This window comes from Diadema antillarum, unplaced genomic scaffold (genome assembly GCF_040938485.1).
Source record: "Diadema antillarum isolate AM-2024a unplaced genomic scaffold, OU_Dant_1.0 seq00000689_RagTag, whole genome shotgun sequence".
Lineage (NCBI taxonomy): Eukaryota > Metazoa > Echinodermata > Echinoidea > Diadematoida > Diadematidae > Diadema > Diadema antillarum.
Window position 1 is genome coordinate 1184390 of NW_027271594.1, and position 19306 is coordinate 1203695.

At 39.9% G+C, this 19306-nt stretch overlaps 1 protein-coding gene across 1 annotated transcript in view; it reads left to right on the top strand.

Annotated features, from left to right (window-relative positions):
* Positions 1–19306, top strand: part of LOC139737327 (uncharacterized) — a gene marked incomplete at its 3' end in the record, with an annotated part of 59376 nt that overhangs the window by 7089 nt on the left and 32981 nt on the right. The window contains exons 2-5 of the mRNA XM_071648000.1: positions 2930–3084; positions 4838–4996; positions 10205–10306; positions 12558–12671. Coding sequence (XP_071504101.1) covers positions 2930–3084; positions 4838–4996; positions 10205–10306; positions 12558–12671 — 530 coding nt within the window. The remainder of the gene's footprint in view (positions 1–2929; positions 3085–4837; positions 4997–10204; positions 10307–12557; positions 12672–19306) is intronic.

Genomic DNA, 19306 nt, shown 5'->3' on the forward strand with positions numbered 1-19306 from the left:
ATTTTTGCATTGATTATTACGTTGTTTTGATATTGTGATATTTCCACAAATTGCCTGCGCCTATTTCGGTGCAGTGCCACGTCCCAAAATTTTTTGTCATGCGTAAAACTACGTGTGAGTTTGCTCTAAAAGCAAGAAAAACAGAATGTACATTACAAACTGACGCCTGCACACACAATTAGGAGCATTTTCACTTGCCAGTCCAATTAGACACATTTGAAGCCAAACAACAATTCAAGAATGATCTTCTTTATCCAGTGTAGTCTCTTCTTCAGTGTTGTGCCTGCTCTACCAGAGGGCCTGCCATTATTATTATTATTAATTTAGCATTGCTAGGTAGCTACAGGCTGTATTTAGTCTGAGTCGAGAGGAGCATGGTGGGTGAAAACATCTTGTCCAAGGACGTAAGCACTGGGCGAGAATCGAACTCGGGTCCTGCGATCGTTAGTCGGAGACTTATTCACTATGCCACAGTGCCCCCATGGATCTGATAAAACATGTTACATCATACTGGTATGTGCTTTCAGTCAGAAAGTTCAGAAAGTGTACATCTGATTTGTTTACTCGAAGACACATCCACTGATGCAGGAAATGAAAAATATAAAGAAAGAGTGAATAATAGCCCACAGTTATTTTCCAACTTTTTGCAATTAATTCCTTGCAATGGATAAACAAAAGAAAAGAGATACATGTACATCCAAACAAGTACCTGCATTCATACTTTATTTTTTTTTACAAAGTCTCAGAAAAACATTGTGTGGAAGGGATGCATGAATCTGATTGAATCTTTTGCAGCTGCACACAATGCCCCATCACTTCAAAAAGTCTTCAAGAGTGAAATCCTGAAAGAACATCCTTGCTTTATAAGTAGTGCCATATGTGGGAGTCTGTGTGTATTATCAGATACATCATATTTCATGCATCGAGAGATGTTCATTTTGATATTACTTGTGTAAAATCTCAGATGGCTAGTTTTTGTGTGTATGTTTTTTTTTTGGGGGGGGGGGTGGTGGGGGGAGGTTGGAGGGGAGGGAATCTAGTTCCTTATAAGACATCCTGACTCCTGCTTATAAATGTATGTAGATCATATCTGTGCCTGACCTGGTAGTATCACTTTACATTTTATGCAGTTTCTGAAAGCCGCAGGTGCCTGCATGCTATATATTGACAACCACAAAGTACCCATACCCCGTGCCCTGCCAGGACATGCCTAATTTACCCCCCTCCTGCCAGATTTCCCGCTCACCCTCCCCCTTTTTTTCATACTTGTCACTCTTACCTTGCTGATTGACACTCTGTGTTGCAGGAACTTTTTTTTTACTCTCATTTTTGCATTGATAGAGATTGTAGATAAATGAAAAGAAAAATATTAACCGTTATCTAATGAGTCAATGACAGGAGATTTGAAATTTTCTCTCAGATGTTGAGATGTGATGCTTGTTAACGTGTCGGGAAAAGAGGGTATTATGCCAGTGATGGGTCCTTTTGTGAGCAGTGATGAAGTGGGAAGAATGCACAAGCAGAATATTCCTCACACCGCAAATTTATTTGATGTAATATTTTCTAATAGACAGTCATGTGCCATGAGTTGTTTAAAGTTTAAAATGTATACCACATTGTATTGGCTGATAATCATATTATTTATGGTACATTTTATTAGGGTTGGGGTGATGTGCAGTGTTCTCTTAGTCCATCGTCCTCTTTGGCTTCAATGTTAGCACAGGATTTGTTATTTCCTCTGCTTTTCTTCAAATTCATTGGTCATTATTAGCTCTTACCCATAGCATAGCTCGATAGTAAACACTTGTTACTTTCTATGCTAACTGCTGTCAATGTCTGCAAGTAAAGAGAAATGAACACACATTGCACACAATGCTGTAAAGCAAGAAATATTCGTGACATTAAATTTTTGCAAATTGGAGCCAATGGTCTCTCGGTATCTTTACATCTTCAGAAGATAGGTTTGATATTAAGACAGTATGAGTTTTTCATCATAGTCTTCTTTCATCCTCCCCCATCTCCCCCCCCCCCCCCAAAAAAAAAAAAAAAATTATTGTGACCATTCAACATTTTCCTTTATTCGATCTTGCTCTGTAAATGAAAGTTAACTGTAAGTATAATGGGGTATCTCAGTTTAGATACTTTATCTTTGAGCAGTCCTGTGTATTTCAGATATATAGATATTTCAGTCGAGTCTGGAAGGTGACCTTTCGTTGTGGATGTGAGATAAAATCCCATCTTGTGGAATTCTGCCAAGGTTTGGCTGCAGTGGGATGCACTGGCTCTTCTATTAAAGCAGAAAGGCATGGCTGATCATCAATCTTGAAGACTAGGGTCTACTTCACAATAGCATGTTTGTAATCAGTTTAAGTTGTAGGAATTGCAGTCAGCTACAGCTACAGATAACATGCTCGCTGCAGATGGGGTCATTTCATGAAGCTGTTGCTGCATGGTAACTGCTATTGTGACATTTGCCTAGTCATGAGGTCCAGGTAGAGTGGCAGTGCAGAGCATCCATGGGATTATGCTGTACAGGATTGGCTGTGCATACTCAAGCAGGTTATCTCCTTTATTGTGTCATCCGTCCTCAAGATGACTGAATTTCTTGTATAAATTGTCAAGATATTTTCACAGATGAAGAGGTTGCAGACATTTTCGTGAGATGTTGTTTTTCGTGATTTTGACACCAAGGCTAATATTGTACAATTATTGTAAGTGCATTAATGGCTGTCTTCTGTTTGCTACATTTTCGTGTATTATTAGATTGCAGCCCTACAGTGACTTGCAAAATTCACAAAATTAAACCCATGCAAAAATAGCAGCTTTTACAGCACCTGTAACTCTGTCAGCACTCTTACACTTTGAATAGAGAGGCTAACTAGTTATATTTATTGCATTTCTTTGTATTGTTTTATCTTCTCTTTTGCAGAGAACATGGTTATCGTGGACCTAGCAGGGCGAGGCCTGAAGAAACTGGAGTCACTTCCCTCGTCAGAGACTCACAGCACCTGCACCACTCTTATTCTGGATCATAATGGATTATCACGCATCGATAACCTACAGGAATTCAAGAATCTGCAGCAGGTACAGCTGTACACACGCACACACACACACACACACACACTCTCTCTTTCTTTGTCTTTCATCATTTATGTATGGTTAAAAGAAAAACCCTGCATCCTTCCTTATACTGCAAGTTTTCCTCTCAAAACATGTTGTCTACATTAGATTTTTATCAAAACACACATTTGTATATTATAAATTTGTTTTGCTTTATAATAATATTATTCACTACGTCTGTACATGCTGCTCTTCCTTGCTCTGATGTACAATGTAGTTGCAGTCACAACTATTATCTGCCAAAAGAATGAGCCCTGTGACTTGTCTATCCACTTTATTATCCCAGCATTTTCTTCAGCCATCTGTGGCACTATTTAACACAATACCAATGATGAGTCAGCTTTACTTCAGTATTGCTACATGAAACGGAAATGCACTGGTCACATTTTGGGGCAAAATACCTCAATATCAGGTCAATTCCAGGTTGCTGAATTTCGTTTGGCTAGAAATGTTCGTTTTCCGTCCCTGACCTTGGCTTTGAGAGTCATGTGGTCATGTTAGATGGCAAGAAAAAGAGATTATAAATGCAATTATTTGTAACACAGAAATATGATTTGGTGTCAAAAAAGAGAGAAATTGTTGGGGAAGTAGTTCATTGAGCAGAGAGTTAAAGGTCATCCTGAGGTTACGGGCTACAACCTTCATTTTCTTTCTAATGAAGGGCTGTTCCTGTTACACTACTTGTGTGTAATGATTGAGCTCGGAGGCAGATATGCATCCCACTCAACACATGGCAGCTGACTTGCTCCAGTTTCCTTGACCAGTCTTGGGGGTGGGGGATAAGAACCAGCTGCAGTGCTTAAAATGGGTGTGGTTCAGCTTATAGATGATAGATATGATGATAGATATTAAGTCAAGGATTGTTAAAGTGGTGCCTGTAACGCATGTTGTGTGGTGCCGGCATGAGAGTAATTTCACGCTTGATGTTATTACTTAATAATTTGATTTTATCTTTTGATCTGTTCAGAGACAAGGCAAAAGAAGTCACGTAGTGTCATCGATATAAATTAGAAAAGCACTCAGAGAGCTCAGACCTCAGCCGAGCAGGTCATCTCCAACCATACATGCGCGATGAAAATTGCCCGATTCCCAATAAAGAAGCTTTTTGTTTACATGATTAGCTTCCAGCTGCACGGCACCTTGCACGAGCAGAACATGCGCTTTCGTGCGCGTCCCTTTTCTCATTTCTTTGACAGATATATTTGGCCTCGAATGATACACGTTGGGCCCACCATCCAGAGGAATGTTTACATTTTAAAAGTGCCATGATACTTTAATATCAGTAGTATACAAGATGACGGTACTTTGTTGCACTTGGTGAATGGTGCTCACTACAGAAAGAAAACCTAGTCAGACATTGTCATTCAGATTTATTTACCATGTACACTGATGATCCTTGATGATATAGCAATGATAATGTGATTCGTTTCATTTTGTGTTACTTTGGCAGTAGGATTATTGCAATACACAAAGAAACATGTATGGATCATTAAAATGTTCACATGATCATTTACCAGTATTAAACCAATAACACCTGAGCTGTTTATGTGTATTTCGTGCACCAGTCGTGTTCCCTGGTTACAGGTATTTATCCTAAGAAAAATTTGTATTTTGTATGGTCTAATATCCAGACATTTGTACAAGTACCTTCTCCAGGATTACAAAATGATCTACATACATTGTGCGAATTGTTGTTTTTTGTTTTTTTATTTTACAGCTGTCTGTTGGACACAATCGGCTAGTGCGCATGAATGGTGTGTCGCGGCTGCCAACGATCAGAGTGCTGAACCTTCCCAACAACAGTATCCAGACCATCGAAGGGCTGAGGGAACTCCCCCACCTGGAGTGGCTCAACCTCTCTGGGAACAGTATCAAGGTCTGTCAGGGCTTAACGTGGACCATTGAAAAAAAAATTGAGATGTCATGTGTTGTTGAACCCGAAATTTTTGTGTGCATGTTAATTTCCTGAATTTTATGAGAGCCAAGATTTGCGAAATTAAAATGCACTAGAAATTTCTTGTCCACATTGTATGCATTGAATGTCAGTGGCACTTTGCGACAATTTCATGCCACCAAAAAAGAATATCGGCTCCAATTCACAAACATTTCATGGAAAACATTTCTTGCTGTGCTGTAATTGATAATTGCTAATTTCTTATCTCTGTTTGAAGCCTTAACACATTTACATGTTTCTTCCAACCTTCAGAAATTTACTCCCACGGTGGGGGAAGATTGAATGTGAACTGTGTTCTATGTAATTTTCGTTTCTGTAACTAATGATGACCCCTTGGTATTCATAGATGAGTTGGTTATGTGTAGTATAATTGGTAATGATTTATGTATTTCTTTAGCACATCCTACCTGTGGTATTGTCGGGTTGAAATGAGAGAATAGAGAATTAGAAAGTTTAAACCATGTAGCATACCTTATCTTGAGTGAAACTTTGATGTATTTATACTTTAATAGTGAGTTTTATTCTGAGCTATTTCATGTCAAGTATTATATCACCCACTATTCTTTGATGAGCACTTGATTGTTGTCTTCGAATAGAAACTATGTGTGTTCAGTGCAGTATAATGTATACTGATATGGCATGAATGAAGGCTCTTACTAGAAAAAGCAAAACAAAACTGTGTGGCACAGATTGCTTAAGGCGTGCGTTAACCTTCAAGACAATCCTTGGCTAATCTCATGAGTTTAACAAAAATTGGAGAGATCGCCAGCGAGAGGGGGCAGGGGAGGAGTGATTAACACGCGATAGCGTCGTGGCCCTGTGTGTTCGAGGAACACATGAATGGTTGACGAGCGAGCCCTGGTTGATCCGCGTTATCAGCCAGACACAGCCCACTGAGAAGCTGAGTGACGTGCTCTTCCTGCCTACTGTAGCCTCCGCTTCAGAGGGGAGATACCCTAAGCATCACCCTCTAGGAAGGTACAAAAAGAGCTGGGGGGGGGGGGGGGGGGATGGGGGAGGGGGAAGGGGGTTGGTAGAGAGACGGAGGTACATGTAAGAGGGGGAGATCTTGAGTGGAAGGTCATTTAACAGAAAAAGGAAATTGCGCAAATAACGACGACTATGGGGTGAATTTACCATTTGGGTGCACATGGTGCCTGCTGAAATGGTAGATTAAAGTAGTCACAACCAGGGGGATGAGAGCGAGGCACGGCTAGACTTCATTCAATCAGCGCTTTGTCTCCAATTGTGTGATGCACATCAAGTTTGTCATCTTATCACAGGACTCCCCTTCACTCTCCTCCCACCATCCATCAGTCTGGTGCTAATGTTCTCTGACTGACTGCAGCAGTGTATGCTGTTGTGTCCAAGTGATACTTGGTGCTATTCCTAGAGCTGAGCTACACAGTTGTTATTGTCTTTTTCTCTGTTTCGTCCTCTTCCTCAAACCTTCCAAACCAAAATTCTTCCTGGACCTTAAAGGGACTGTACAGTTCTGGTTGAGGTGAGGATTTAGCTTTTAACATTTTGCGAGATATTCAGAAACCACTCTGTGAGATGTCAAAAAGCATCCAATTCTAAGGGGAATCAAAAGTTTATTGGATGAAAATCGGTTTTGAAATGGCTGAGATATCCAAAAACAAAGTGAAACAAAGAGATCCTAATAGAAGACGTGGCCTGTCGCCTTTTATTATTATCACTGTTTTTGATATCTCAGCCATTTGAAAACCAATTTTCATCAAAAAAATGTTGAATCCTTCTTAAAATTACATGCTCTTTCATATTTCATAAGAGGTTTCTCATTATCTCACTTAGGAATGTTATAAACCTGAATCCCCATCTCAACCAGTACTGTACAGTCCCTATCTTCATCTACATCTATCTGCAGTACAATTACTTGCCAGCATACACTATGGAGCTTTCGTGAGCTGATGGAGCAATTTGAAAAGAATCGGGCTGTGTTTCAAACAGTCATAATTACACACATCCAAATATGTACGTAGGTGCCATTATTTTGAATGGCATGTACATGCATTGGTGCAACTCATATGATAGTGTAGTTTAGTTCACACCAGAGACATACAACATGTAAAGGTTTAGATGTAAGCTAATTTGCCCTGTTAGTGCAAGTTGACTATTTGGATCATGGTTCATACTAATGGAGATCTATGAACTTTGCTTTTACAATTCAACTATCTTGAAGGGACGAATACAGTGAGATACACTATTGAAAGACACACAAAAAAGTAATGTGCTTGTGTGCAAACTTCAAATTTTGAACCTAAAAACTTATTCCAAAACTCATTCCCAGTCACAGTAACTTGGTAAAACTAGAGAAGCACTCCGAGAGAGCAGACCTCTGCCAAGCGGCCAAAATTGGAATAATTGCCAATTCATAGACAGTATCTTCAACACAAACATACTAGTATAGGGACATCTATGCATTGATATATTTAGTGAAAATCTGATCATTCATTGTTGAGTTTGCATTGGGAGATTAAGCTTACTTCATCTCCTGTATGACCCCTGTGACCTTTGACCTGTTACGTCATGACCCCAAATGTAATTGTTTCTTTTTCACTGTATTATGAAAACACCCCGCAAATTTAGTGAAAATCGGATCATCTGATCTTGAACTATTGGGAGATTTAAAGCTTATAAATGTCCTTTAGGACCCCTATGACCTTTGAACTTTGACCTCATGACCCAAAAATATAATTGTTTCTCTCTTCCTTCATTATCTATGCACCCTGCAAGTTTGGTGAAAATTGATTCATCTGTTCTCAAGTTATCTTGTACACAAACAAACAGACAGACAGACAAATAGACAGAGAGACAGACGGACAGACAAACAGATGGTACCGAAAACATAACCTCCGCTGGCTGTAGGTTTCCCCTACTGGCGGAGGTAACAACAGTAGTTAGATCGTACAGTGAGGCTCTCAGAGGTATGCATGGGCTAGACAAGTGCTGAAATCTTTTGGCTGTGTATCAAACAGAGTCTTTTTCACAGTTGACAGTTGCCAGTAGTGATGCTCTTAATTCATAGGAAGTGTGTGATGCACACAAGATGTTCAGAAGAGGACTTTACTTCTGTGCAGATGTTGTAATAGTGATTTCTCGGCACAGTTGTATTGTGTAATGGAGACCTTGAGACAGGGTTAGGCATTGAAGTGGGAATGGGGAAATGATTCTGGCTGCAGGAAGGGAAGGTGAGGGTTTTCATTACTGAGCTACGTGTACAAATGTATAATGTTCAGTGGCCAGTGCCATACATGTACCCATCTGGGCCTCATTTCATAAAAATTTGATATGATATCAACTCTTTCCTGGAATGACAATTGTCATAGTAATGACAAAAATCCAGCTTTATGATTGGCTGTTGCTAGGGAAGTTGGTATTCCAGCAAGAGTTGCTATTGTAACAGTATGAGATGGGGCCCTGATGCTAAGGAGCACTGTAGAAAACTGTTACTGCTATAGCAAGATATCTAATAATCTAAGGGCTGTGACAGGCGAGAAGGTTTGTTTCATGTACATTGTATTATGGATACTATAGCAGAAATGTAATAGATAGGTAGTTATAGGTAGGAGGGCAGATAGAACAGACAAATGGACTGTTTAATTGATTCATCAATACAGTGTAGATGTCTGATTCTGTGCTGCAATAATTCAAGTGTATGCATCCTTCTTTATTAGATGGATACAGTTCAGTAGTATTTTTTTTTTTGTTAAAAAATGTAATTTGTAGACAAGAACAGATGGGGGAGGGGTATGGATAGGAACTGTTTTGTGTTAGAGTTTGGAGTCAACTAGGAGTATACATACCTCAGAAGAAGGACACTTGACTTCTTCATAAAGACAAAAGGTAACTGATAAATGAAGTATTGGGGTGGAGATGAGACAAATACTGAGGGTGGGAGACATTTTCTTGTCAGACATTTTGGTGCCATTTGTGTTCATATCATTTAAGGGAGAGGAAATCCAGCCCAGCGGGGGCGAGGCTTTTTGGGTAGGATGTAACCCCTGCCCCCCCCCCCCCCCATGAGCCACAACAACAGCTCTTCTCTTCAGATTGTTGTGCACGGAGGAGAGTGCGAGGGGCGAGGGCAGCGCATGCATCGCGACAGCTTTGAAGCAAGAATTGAGGCGAACGACAGCGAATTTGCGGGCGAAGAGGCGGGGGGGCATTTTGACGTGTGACCTCGGTGCACCGAGGCAACATTTGCGCCCGAGAATTGTAGAGATGGTTGGGTGGGGTGGGGTGGGATTGGGAAGAGGTGCAGTGTTTCAACGGCGGAAGAGGATCCGCCGGCAATTTGCCGAGACCCACTGACAGCCTTGATCCGCTGCAGCTGGGTGAAACGGAAACAGCTCTCAGAGCGCCGCAACCAAGAAAAAAATTTGCGAGAAACGAGCGGCGACCTCTTTAAAATGTGGGATGATTTCCAGAAAATCATTGCTCAAAGAGGCACATTTTGCTACCTTGTGTTTATGAAATTCAGACCAATGGTGGATTCTACCACACCAGTCCTACCCGGGCCACTTACCTACCATATGTACAGCTGTATCAGCATGTATCGAAAGTGTGGGCAAAAATAATATGTAATACCGTATGTCCCCCCAAAAAATTACAACGGGACCTTCTGCAATAATAACTTTAAAAATAGTGAATCAATCCATATAATTTCAGAGTATGAAACTGTAAGTCATTGCCAAAATCTTACAGAAAACCCCATTCGATTTGCTTCATTGGTCAAAGAGAAATGAGGAATTTTGTAGAGCATGTCAGGAATCTCTTCCCTGTGAGATCTGTCTAAATTGTGTTTACACATTAATACGCAGTTCCAAGAGCATCCAAGTGCTGAACTTGGAAAAATCAGACTCATGACATGCTTTACAGCAATCCACATTTCTCTGTGACCACAATAACCAAACCTGAATGGGGTTTTCTGCGAAATAGAGCTATGATGTTATATTTTAAGACTGTGAAGTAGCATTTGGACGGTTTGATCTTAATGGGTGTTATTAATGCAAAAATCCGGTTGTAATTTTAAATGGTGCATACTGTATCTAGAAACTGGCATCCATTATATGTGTGTTATGCTTTATTTCCCTATCTCCCCTGCAGAGTATTGACCATCTGAGTTCCAATGTGAAACTACGACACCTTGACCTGTCAGACAACAGCGTGTCATCCATCACGGATATCTCCATGCTGACCACTCTCAAGGTAGGGGTCACATCAGGGATATCAATCCTTCTGTTGCTGTGGCACAAAAACCCATAGCATTGTACACACTGCAGATGGTCCCTGGCACATAGAGGGTTTATGGTACCTACGTGTGTATATGATCCATCTCTTTGAGGGGGCACTTCAAAGGCCCAGAAAAATAAGAGGGATAAAAACAATAACAACAAGAAAAACACTCAAAACTCATGCAGAAATGCAACCTCTGAACCAAAATACATCGTGATTTTGAATTAAACGATTCAAAAGACAAGTATATCTTTAAACGTATTGTATGTTGTTGAGTTCCATGAATATTGGACCTGTACGCAGCAATGTAGAATATTTCATTTGCCGCCAAATATTTGGTGCTACTGTATTATGGTAGTCACAAATTGTTTTCATTTGAAGGGATTTTGCTGTTTACTGAAGTTTATTTGGTGTGTCATTGTGGTTTTGCTTATTCCTAGTAAATAATTACATTATTAGAAATGTGTTTTTGAATTCTACTGAAGTTGAAGCTTTGCTGCGACTCTTTGCAGGTTATTCCCTACACTGAAGGGGCATTGAATTGATAAGACTCAAGAAGCTGTAAATAAAATATGTTCTGCTCTCACAGATTTTGTTCGTACTTAAATGATAACAGTTTAAGATACCTTATGATTCAAGGCAATATGTATCTAGAAAACTTTATGTAGCCCCTTGAATAGAAGACTGTCCAAATCATGATAAACCTTTCTCAAAAGGTTTTTGCCCTTTCGTGTAAATGCCTCCGAGACACAATACACCTTATCCAACAAAGATTGGACGACTCCGTAACAAATGAAATTGGGGAATTACAGATCGCTGTGGGGATGGCCAAATCTGCTGACACTTTGTCGTTTCCGAGAAGCGCGCATCGAGCCAGACATTACAAAGCATTTAGCGCGGAAGTTTGATGGCACATGACACCCATCTCGCATAATCTGGGCCTGAATTGACAATGTGTCAGATGGGACATTTCTATTGGTTGTCCTCGGTGAGTAAGTGGTGGAGTCATGGTTGATGATCTCAGCCTGCTAGACTATGAACACCAAGGCATTGTGGTGTGCTGATAGGGGGAGAGGCGGGGGAAGGGGGAGGGGACTTTGGTGTGCCATCCATGGTATTATGCATTGTTTTGTGCTATAATAATGCCCAGCTGTGCAGAGGTTGGCAACATGGCCCTTCAGGGGAAGATTTGCGCTCAAAATCTCCATGAAAATAAAATTGCATTATTCGTGAGTCATTGTTCACTTTAACCCCTTGCCAACTGGATTTTTTTCCTGTTTATTTTGTTTTGCTTGCTTTATGCTGTATGCTTTCCTTCCTTGTTAGTTTTTACTGGCACTTGACATAAAATAGTACTGTAAATCCAGGAATCTTCATGTGCATTTGGATTTCACAAATTTTGTGAGAGCCAAGATTCACAAAATCAAAATGCACACAAAAGTTCTTGTGTACACTATACATGTATGCATTAAATGCCAGTGGCAGTTCATAAACATTTTGTGCCGCCAAAAATATCTTGCTTTACAGTGCAATTTGAACCAGACTCCAAATCCTAGTCATAGAAGGTTGTCCTGTGGTAAATGCAATTTAGACAGTTTAAGAAGGACAATAAGTTTGTGACTACAGTACATGAAATTGTGGGAGTTTTACCCCAAACATGCTTTGCCATAGATATGATAGCTACATGTGTATTTATCCTTAATTCAAGTTTCCATGGAAAATGGTACATGTAGTTTGTGTGTGGTGATCATGAATTCCATAATAACATGACAGTTTAGTCATACTGGAGTATCCTGTACAAATTGTAAGTCAGCATTACCATTGTCACACAGCGCTCGATGGGAGCTCAGATTTGCAGTGTATCGGGTGTTACCAGATATTAAATCTGCTTTACGTTGTCAAACTTTGAATAAATAATATATCATTTTCACCTGCATAATTTTACACAGATTGGAGGATAATTTGTAGTACATGTGTATTTGGTTTTTATAGCTAATAAACTGTGGGATGTCATTCAACTTAAATTCTGGATTTTATTATTTCCATCTATATAACTTTACACAGATTAGAAGACACAATAATATAGATGTACCTGTCACATTTGTTGTTGTTGTTTGATAGTCAGTAGTGCATGTTCCCTAGAAATATACTGATGTTTATTAAAGTTGCATGGTTAATTGAGTTGTTTGTTGCCATTGTTTTTTTCATCTCATCTCATTTTCAGACACTTCTGCTACATGGGAATATCTTGACAACGCTCCGCAGTGTGCCAAGCTGTTTCCCAAAGTCACTAGAGATTCTCTCCCTCGCCGAAAACGAGATATCGGATCTCTCTGAGGTTTGACCCCAGTTCTGTTCTTTTTCCATACATGCCTGTTGGATTACAATTTCTAATAAGTACCCCTTCCCTGTTCTTCTCCTCTTGTTACTGCATCTCTGAGTACTGTTTTGCTGCTATCCTCTTCAGTTAATTTGCTCCTGTGAAGCACAAACAAACTTATGAATGGCTGTTGGGGCGACAAAGCCTTATAACAAATTGGATTGCTTCTCCTTTGACATGTTGTGGTAGCCTCATTTTGGGGGTAAGACAGCTATTAAAGATTTGGACAGGACTGTACTTGTTTGATTATGTGATGGTTAATCCAACAAATTCATTTTCACCAAAGTTTTAGATACATGCTTTTGTCTCCCCATTTGATGACATGTCGATGTGTGTGTCGATGTGTGCATGTCTCTTCTTCCTTCACAGAAAGAAAGCACAAGATATGTTTTATTTCCTGAAATTGGCCTAGTATTTTTTTATTAGTGTGCGTGTGTTTGTATGTACAGTCAAACCTGTCAATAGTGACCATTCAAAAGAGATGATGAGAGCGGCTGTTATGAACAGGTTGCCATTATCTGACATTTCGTGCGTATCGCATTTATGTACATGTATCATAGTCGCATACTTTGTACATCTACTCAGTGCTTACATACATGTACATGTACAAATGTTTTATGCATTGAACAATGCCATTATTAAATGAAAGAAAGATATCATTCAATGACATAGGGGTGAAGGTTCAGGTGTGACTTTGTTCAAATTTAATTTGTAGAGGGAGACAAATTGAAGAAACTCACACCTGAATGCCATTATTACTTGAGCTGTTGCACACTAGCCTGCATACAACCAGCAAGCAAGCTTTTCATGAGTACATTATTAGGCATGGCGGGTGAACGCAGCAGTGGTGATCACTATTTAAAACTGTTTTTCATGCGTGACTAACATGCCTGCAAATCAGAAAAAACATGCTGAATTATAATTAAGCTCGGCTGTGGGTGTGTGGCCACTAGATACACAGGTTAGTATTTGCCACGGGAAACGAAATTGGTGGCCACTGGCTACATTTCACCGATGGCCGCTGTGCACAGGGTCTTTAACATGGCTTTTTCTGTCAGGGGGATTTTTCAGTTGCCACTATAGACAGGTGGCCACTAAGACAGGTTTGACTGTTTGTGTTTGTGTGTGTATGTGTGTGTGCAATATTTTCATTGATCATTGTGTTTGCATGATCTTTTTTTCCTGTCATCATCTTTCCCTTCTTTTTGACCGGCAATTTAACATCAAGCACTCTTTTTGCATGCCATTAGTTTCTATGATGTATTAGCGAGCACTACTGTACATATTTTGCCTCTCCCAAACTCTCCTCAAATTCAAAACAAGTGATGTGTAAAACACCGCAACAGAACTCATCATCAGATTACACACAGGAAAGAGTGGAGAGGGAACATGCCACGAACAAGGTCCCACCGAAGAGGTAGCAAGCTATCACGGTTCCATACAGAATGCAATGACGTCGCGACCTTGTGTCTAGAATAGCGTCCTGCATCGCTGTGATGTGAAGTACTATTAGGAGGAATGGAAGGGGCAGATCTATAATTAGCATTCGGAAAACAACAAAAACAAGAATAAAACAACCATGTGTTCCTGACATGGATTTTTTTTTCCCCTACAACCTTCGTAGTACCAACATCAGCAACTCGTGCTTGTCATGTGTGGGGGAGTCTTAAGGGGGGACATGTTAGGAAAGGGACTTAAAAAAAAAAAAAATCTGACTCAAGGTGAATGTATCCTCAAATTATATGTGTGTGTGTTCTAGGTAGAAATATTTTATGACATGTATCGTGTCCCCCAACATATCCAATCATGATAAACCGTTCCTTCTGCAATTTTTGAGAACCTTCAATGCCCCTTAATGAGATTCTTTTGCCTGATGACAAAGAACGGACAAGTTGGTATTCTGTCTGTGCGAAAGCAGTCGAGCCGTATGTGTATTTCCCTTTCCACCGTCAACTGAATATGCCATCGAACAATAGAAAATGTCAGTCAGACATGGGATATGAAAAGAGCATGCGCTGGGTTCGCAAATTCCTTGGTTATCACGGTTAAGGCGCCCGAATGGGTCAGCGGAAGTCAAAATCTAGTGAACTCAGCCTCAATTGCTACGTATTCGTCTTTAAATACAAGTTTTCCATCAAAACAAACACACTACTTTGTTGGAAAAGGTAGATTATGCAAAAAATACATGTACGAGATGCTATAATTCAGAGACTAAAAGATAACGGGTATTGATAGCTGAAATTCTATTTTTTTAAGTAAAATAATTTTTAAACTCGGTATGATACTAACAAAAATAAACTTTTGTAGGCCACAAATGCAGATACTCAGTGTACATTTGGAAATCATGTACAGCCAGGTCCTGTCTATGAGTTGACACTACAGGAATATCGAGTATTGTATGTTCATGAGAGAGTGTGTTTTGTGCTTGAATTCCAAATGCCTTCAGATATGGACTGTCGATAAATATACATGCATCAGCCACTGACACTCACTATCCATGACTGCCAGATATTGTACGTGCATTGGGGACATATTGTAGCATGGATTCAGGCTTGTAGGGTTCTGTATATCAAATCTCTGTTCCATTTTCTATTAGGGCCCCAGTCCCATAGAGATATCTGTCTGATTTCTGTACCAGACCTTGGTCTTCAATTATACTGAGCCAATTTTAGGTAGATAAAGTTAGAAGTCTATGTATTCTGCTGACCACAACCAATTTCTAGCACAACGGTTTGTTGCATATTGCAACTGGACTTCTATTAACAGCAATCACATGCTCCTTTTTTTTAGAGTGACAAAATGAGTTCAAGTATGGGTAGCTATTCCTGTACTATTTAAAATTTTATAAAATGATGAGTTTTAAAGCTTGGCTATCTTAGAGTAAATGTATACAAATGGTTTACTGATTTAAAGTCATCACCTTTTTTACATTAAAAAAAATCATTTGTATGTAGTCAACATACATGTACAGTATGTGATAATTTTAGGGTTCAACAATGGGTCAAGTACATGCTACTTTAAGTCCATAAGGCCAGTGTTGGATGGGCCTTTGTGCAAAACTTGCTACTACTACTACTACAGTACACAATGAAAATGCAAAGTTGGATTAACACTTGTAGACTTTGTGTCATTGTGTGTCATGATTGTTTATAGTGCTGTGACTAATTATGCTTACGTTGGTGCACATTGCCTTTGATGTGAAGATATGTTCAACCAAGCTGCTCTGTGGAATTATTGGCAGGGTGTGAGACACACATGTGATGTACATACTGTCGTAGTAGCCTCTGACTGTGTCATATCACAGTGAATTGTGTGATTCATGTGCTAATTATGAAATAGTTTATTCTTTTGTCTAGGCATGTAGAGAAACAGAAAGTGAGTTAGTTTACAAGACAAAAGAGAGAGAACGGGGCACGCAGAGACAAGAAAAGAGACAAAGAAAGACAGAGAGAGAGATGAGGAAAGAATAATCAAGAGAGATGGAAAAATGGACTAACAGACAAAACGAAAGAGAGGGAGAGAGACAGACAGGGAAATGGACAGATAAAGGGGGAAAAAAGAGAAGAAGAAGAAGAGAAAGAAACAGACAGACAGACTGACAAAAATAGAAGAGGGAGAGAAACAGACTGACAGAAAAATCGACAGACTGACAAAAAAAAAAGAGAGAGAGAGAGAGATAGAAAGACAAAGAGAGGGACAGGTGGAAAGATGGACAGAAGGAAAGGAAGAGGGAAAGACAGACAAACAGAGAAACAGACATGCAGAGAGAAGAGAGGGTGAGGGGGAGAGCCGCAGACTAGTGAAAGCCAGGCTGACGGCAAAAAGTGTAACGCAAGAAATACGAGCTGCCTGTGACTCATAAGTTTAGACTCTAAGGCAGCCTAGACTGCCTGTGGATTCGATGAAGAGAGTAAAAACAAAATACAAACACAAAATTAATGCAAAATGCCTGAAAATGGGTCTGATATGTCATTTGTTAGCTGTGTTCCTGACCTGCTATGAAGTCGGAGAAATGAAGTCAAGCTTCAGAGCAGATTGCTGTGACCCTATTCTATGAAGACTATGCTGGCCTCAGATTTCTAGGTACCGGTAGCACTAGATCCTATCCAGTCAGCTAACCGCCGTACACACAATGTACAACAAGAATAAAATTGCAGACAGTCGAGTCGAACGTTGCACTCTTGTCTTTATTGAATTCTCCTTCTTGCTGTGCATGCGCAAGCCCAAATGCGTATGCGCATGTATGTGATGAACGAACGAACGGTAAAACTGTGAGTGAAACAATGAATGATACACTGTATGAATATATCAAACATACATTTCTTGGATCACAATAAATTGAATGTATATGGCTATAATTCTCCATTAACACACGAAAAGGTTTGCTTCTTCTGAACAAACAATAGTATGCACTGTCTTGTACTGCATCATTATACATACACATTTTGTATCCATGCATGCATTCACTACACGTTATGAAATGGCAGCTTTGGAATGTCATTATCCATCCACTGTTACACTATAGCAATGTTAATTATACACCTTGTGCACTGTTGCAATATCCATTTTCTGTTGCAATATCAACAAGAAAAATATTGTTTAAAGGCTGTAATATAAATGTAAAGACCCTATACCAGACTTACAGACTTGTGATCTTCCAAGCCTAGAAGCTTAACCCTTCTGGATGCATTCCGATTGCGATCCTGTCCCAAGCTGTGAAATGATACAGTAAGTTGCAAAGGATTGTATGGAAAATGTAAAATAACTTACATCACACATTATATGCCTACATGTGTGGCACTACGCTTGCCTTCATACATCTAAGCAAAGTAAATGATAATTTCCCTTAAGCCAGAGCTGCTTAAGATGCTATAATAACGTACACTTCATATCACATAAAAATGTGACAATATTTCAGCCTGTACGCTACCATACATCAAACCACATATTTATGAATGTAATACGTACCACGGTAAAGCACGTATGTCAAAACACAAAAGACAGTCTTTTATTCATCCTGACGTCTAAATGCATTATTTAGACTGAAACTGTCCACACAGCAAAATTATCAGTAATCTTCATCATTACTGATATCAAATCCAACCTCATATCTACTTTTAAATCTTCACCTGAAAATGTTACTCAACAGAGTTGCTTAACTGTCAAATTCTGTCTTACAGAAGTTGTGAATTAATTCTGAATGTATTACCACCATATAAATCAAATTCTGAATACTGCTCTACACATCATATCAGCTCACGGCCAAGTGATAACACAAAGAGCCAATGCGAATCTACAACGCTACAACTACAGTAACTCTACACGCAACGTACAATGCACAATGCGAAGCTGTCAATCCTACGCTATATCAATATGCACCGTACATAACCTACACTAGCGTCACTTACACTAGACCGTTCATGATATCCGGACACACAAAAGGCATTTAAATTCTCTTTTATCAAGAACTATAAACAACGTAATAATCGTAAACTTACGCAGAACCATCAGATGCAAAACTTCCATCCGGGATTCTGTGATTATCGTGTGATAATCTTGCACATTTTCTGCATTTTTGCTAGACTCACGAACCAGCAAACCGTCGGTTCGTGCGCCATCTTTCTAGCCCATTATGGAAGGCCGAAAATCACACTACTATATATTGCGCGCGCGCATACACTTAACACACAATCATCGCTATGTTTGATGTGCTAACACTAGCCTACGTATGAGAAGCCGAAATTGCAAAAACAAATTCAGCGCGAACAGCACACTCCCCCCCAACGTCCGATGGACGTTAAAATTCCAGAACTTAAAATGTTACTTAGGATGTCCACAACACATCCGCTATTAATTGAATACAAATACACATAACTTATGGTACATATTACATGCAAAGTGTAAACTCTAAAACTGCACAATTGTCAACAAGTGGCCTTCAAACTGACCATGTACAGGCGTTTACTCCGCCTCAACCAACAAAATTAACTCCTGGATTGGCCTACAATAGGTTTTTCCAGTTGCAGGTAGACGGACTTCAACTTGACGGACTAAACCATCATCTCCAGAACCAACACTCTCAACGATCCCAAGAGGCCACTGGTTTCGTTTGACCTCCCTGTCTCTCAACAGGACTATGTCACCCTTCATGACATTCCTCTCCGTACTTGTCCATTTGCGCCTCTGCTGAAGGCTTTGCAAGTAGCGGAGTCTCCATTGTTTCCAAAACCTGTCGGCCAGGATTTGGACGCGTTTCCACTGAGCAGTGTACATGTTACGCTTGCAATCCTCGACAAGCACCTCTTCAATGCTCCCATGTTTCTGAGTCAAGAGCACCGAAGGTGAGAGGAAAGATGTGTCCTCTGGATCAGAACTCAGTGGAACAAGAGGTCTAGCATTCACGATGGCCATAGCTTCCATCATGAATGTGACCAAAGTCTCATGGGTGAAACTTTTCTCTCTAGTCTCGAGCAGAATGCCATTGAGAATTCTCTTGAATAGTCCTACCATTCTTTCCCAGGCTCCTCCCATGTGTGGGGCATGGGGTGGATTTAGCTTCCACTCTGTGTTGTTCCTCTCAAGAAAGGTGCGAA